The sequence below is a fragment of the Triticum aestivum genome, chromosome 2A, assembly GCF_018294505.1.
Source record: "Triticum aestivum cultivar Chinese Spring chromosome 2A, IWGSC CS RefSeq v2.1, whole genome shotgun sequence".
Classification (NCBI taxonomy): domain Eukaryota; kingdom Viridiplantae; phylum Streptophyta; class Magnoliopsida; order Poales; family Poaceae; genus Triticum; species Triticum aestivum.
Genome location: NC_057797.1, coordinates 785,989,798 through 785,993,599, shown reverse-complemented (window position 1 = coordinate 785,993,599; position 3,802 = coordinate 785,989,798). Strand labels below are relative to the sequence as shown.

At 53.7% G+C, this 3,802-nt stretch overlaps 1 protein-coding gene across 1 annotated transcript; it reads right to left on the bottom strand.

Annotated features, from left to right (window-relative positions):
* Window positions 1-515: 515 nt before the first annotated feature.
* On the bottom strand, window positions 516-1,447 carry LOC123186784 (uncharacterized). Its single transcript, XM_044598486.1, has 2 exons — window positions 1,224-1,447; window positions 516-1,145 (listed from the first exon to the last, which is right to left on the bottom strand). The coding sequence occupies exons 1-2, from the start codon at window positions 1,434-1,436 to the stop codon at window positions 534-536; spliced, it is 825 nt and encodes a 274-aa protein (XP_044454421.1). The 5' UTR covers window positions 1,437-1,447; the 3' UTR covers window positions 516-533.
* Between the last annotated feature and the right edge of the window lie 2,355 nt (window positions 1,448-3,802).

Genomic DNA, 3,802 nt, shown 5'->3' with positions numbered 1-3,802 from the left:
TTTCTTCCTCGCCTCACTCTCTCTTGCCAACTCCCCGCCCGAATGATTCCCTGGCCGAAGGCATCCTCGGCCACTGGAGCCGCCGCCGTACATGTTGTCTACCGTCCACGCCGCCGCTTCCTCCACCCACCGCCGCTTCTGCCATCGCTTCGTCAAGAGTTGCCGCCCAGGGTAAGCGTCCTGCCCCGTCCACTAGGGTTAGGGGTAGATAGTGGTGGGTAATCAGCACTAATTTGGCACTGTTCTTTAGCTAATTAGCATCAAATACATAATATTAGGGGGCGCTAGGGTAAATTTGCTTCAGTAGAGTAGTTACTAGACTTGTTAATTTTAGAATTTGCTTCAGTACAGTAGTTATTAGACTTGTTAATTTGCTAAAGCTGTACTCCCTCCGTTCCTAAATATAAGTTTTTCTAGAGATTCCAAACGGACTACATACAGAGCAAAACGAGTGAATCTACACTCTAAAATATGCTTCACCAAAATTCTGCAACAACACTCTACATCGATCAGGGTACAATATCCCTCCGGTACTAGCCAAGCTCGTCCATGGGAAGGAGGGACCAAGCAACAATGATCTCCACCACCCTAGAGTTGCCAAGTAAGCATTTCCGCTTGCTTACTTGGCATTCCTGTACAGGAAAGTTCACATGACCCTGTAGAGGAGTGGAACCAGCATTCGAGTAAGCTTGTATGCAAACTTTCAATGTAGTATGTATATCCACCGAAACCACATTCCTTGATAAATGAATGTAACCATCTGAACGTGCAGGCATTTCTTTGCCGCGAGATTCAAGCAGCACAACTTCCATCGGCGTGGAATCAATAGCCTCTTCAATAGGGGACAAGGAGCAAGAAACTCGGCATCCATACTTACAAGGCCACTTTCCTTTGACGACGCGAACACCAACAATGGTGGCCTGGATTGCTTGAGTAAGCCCCTCGAGGCTTAACTCTGCCATACAACAACGGCTGTAGATCAGAATGGTGGAACACCGCCTGTCAAAGGCGTAACTATAGCTGGAAGTGAACAATGCTGTATCTTTAGACTCTGCTCCGTACTTCATTTTTAGTTGGACTTCAAACATAACACGATCTTGGGCCACAATTGCACGTGACGGGCCAATCAAGTGCAGAAAAGGGTCCTGCAAGCAGCATCATCATTATTCTACTATACTTATTAGGAACAGACTAATCAAAAATTAGATTGACACTGTACATACATCTTGGGTGACTCGTTGGCAGTTAGCCTCGGACCCGTGGAAGAGAATGTTGCGGTTGTGGTCAAAGCAGTCTCGTGCGGCAACCACGCCGTAGACATGGAGGGGCCAGTCTAGATTGGGATTGAGGTTGACGATTTTGATAGAGTAGATCTGCAAGGCGCGGCCGACCGTAGAAGAGTATGGAAATTTAGGAGGCGTGTGCGTAAACTGCATAGGACTCCATGTAGCTGCAACACCAGATTAATTAAAATAAGTGAGTGTGGACGTAGAAATCAATCAAACTAGTCCGCGACAAGTAATATGAGTGAGTTGTACTAAACCAGCACCAAGAAAAGGAAATATTTTTGGGAAACTGAGTCGTCATTTTTTTTTAGAAAAGGAGGATGACCCCCGGCCTCTGCATCTGGGCGATGCATACGGCCACTTTATCATTATTCTCACAAAATCTTACAAAGCCATACAACAGAAATACTAAAGGCACCGTCTAAGCAACAGCTGTCGCTACACCAATCCAACTGATGAAGGGACGCAGATAGTCTGGGCCTAATACCAAACAGACATCGCAGCCAAACCTAAACATCTAAGACTTGAGGTCCCAACCAGGACGCCTGCCGGGTATGGGGCACCTACCAGTCCGGCGCACTCCTCAACCAGGACGCCCGCCGGGTATGAGGCCGCCGCAGCCACATGCCATCAATCCATCTTCAGAGTTGTACTGTTGCATGAACCGTGCCAGGTCTCTTTGCCATCGACGCCAGACAGCGCCACCATCCTGCACTCGTCCATCATCACACACGCCCACCGGCGAGACCCCCGCTGCTCCATGCCGCTGAGACCCGCCGTTGTCGACGTGCCAGATGCCACGCCGATCCTCCTCTTGTCCCCTCCAGCCAACACTTGCTCCAAAACAATGCCCCCAGGAGGGAAAACGACATCAAAACGTCGCCATCGTCCAATCCGGTAAATCCAGATCTAGGGTTTCCCCCGGAACCTTCCGATCAGGTTGACGTGACCTGCAACGACGATGCCTCGAGAAGGGAATGACGTCCGAGACGCCGCCATCGTCCGCCATGACCGCAGTCAGACGCTATTTTCACCGGAAGCCACGGCGTCCCGATCTCGCGGTTGGCTGGAACGGAGCCCTCCGCCGAACCGGTGATGTTGCCGCCGATCCGATCCCACCGCCGTGCGACGCCCCCGATGGAGATCCCGATCTAGATCGAAGACGACCTCGACCGAAACCCTGCCACCAGCACCGCCACACCGCGCCACCTCCTCCTAGCCCAGTCGCCGCCGGATCCAGCCGTCCCCGCCTCCGGGAGACCAGCCGGACGAGGCGCCCCTTGTCCCCGATCTGACGGCCCGCGCCGCCGCCACGAGGACCAGAGGAAGGAGGGAATGCCCCGCCGCCGCCACGAGGACCAGAGGAAGGAGGGAATGCCCCGCCGCCGCCCGCGCCGCGCAGGCTTCGCCCGGCGGGCGCACTCCGGCGGCGGCGAGGGGAAGGCGATGCTGGGGAGGCGACGGCGGCGGCGGCCGATCGGGATCTCCCGAGGCACGCGCGGGGCGCGCCGCGGGAGCGGTAGGCCAGTCTATACCCTCTAGATGTTGATGTTTGGTATTAAAGAACAGTTGATAATCTAATCTGTTGTTGAAAAAAGCATTCTTATCTTACTTGTGTCATAAAATGTGCCATGAGCTGGCGGTGGACTTCCCCACGTAGACTTCCAGCCGGAATAGTGAGAACGAAGAGGCCAAGGAATTTGGTCGTCCTTGTAGTCACGAGGAGGAGGAGATGCATAATAAGCAATGCGGTGGACATGAGACGCATCTTTTGGAGCTTGTCCGAGCGCATGTCGACTTGAGAATTCCTCAGAAGCGATGCCTGGGACTGAATCCGACGGCGCAACCCTTGCGTCTCATGCACCAGAAAGCCGAGGGCCTTGTCAGGATGATCAACAAGGTAAGCCGCCAAGTCGACGGCCTTGTTGATTTGTTGTTGGGTACTACTAGTATTATGCATCTCCTCCTCCTCAACGCAAAAATTGGACATCTATCTATCTATCAATCTGCGCGCTTGACTCGGGAACGAACGTACGTACGTGATCTCCCTCCCTGCTCTGTATCTGTATGATATCTCACGGTACGGTGGCGACAAAGAGCGCCGGCCGGCCAAGTATTTATTCTGTATCCTCGGATTCCTCGGGGACGTGAGGAGGTACCGTACGTGCTCCGCCTCCACCCCGGACTCGCACTCGGTCTCCGTCTTGTGGCCGGATGCCGAAACCGTGTCGCTCTCCATGTCCTTCACCTCGATCCTGCCTTGCCGCAGTGTGCCTACGCCGAGTGGTGGTGGTGTCGCCTGATGGCTCGTTGTCGCTGGAGCTCGAGCAGAATTGCCCTTGTTCCACGTCGTTGCACACCTCCGCCTCTGCCGCGCACGCTTGATGCAGAGATGCGTACATCCGTGCTTACAAGCCGAGGAGGAGGAGCAGACTATGGTGCCGATCCCGTGGCAGACTCAGCCGCATATGCCAAGCTTGTAGACCAACCAGGTACAAGAACAGAAGAACTGCATC

Excerpts from the sequence above, each read along its gene's own strand:
- LOC123186784 (XM_044598486.1), bottom strand. The coding sequence starts at position 1,436 with ATGCAGTTTACGCACACGCCTCCTAAATTTCCATACTCTTCTACGGTC. Across the intron at positions 1,146-1,223 it reads GCCAACGAGTCACCCAAGAT|GACCCTTTTCTGCACTTGAT; the intron begins GTATGTACAGTG and ends TGCTGCTTGCAG.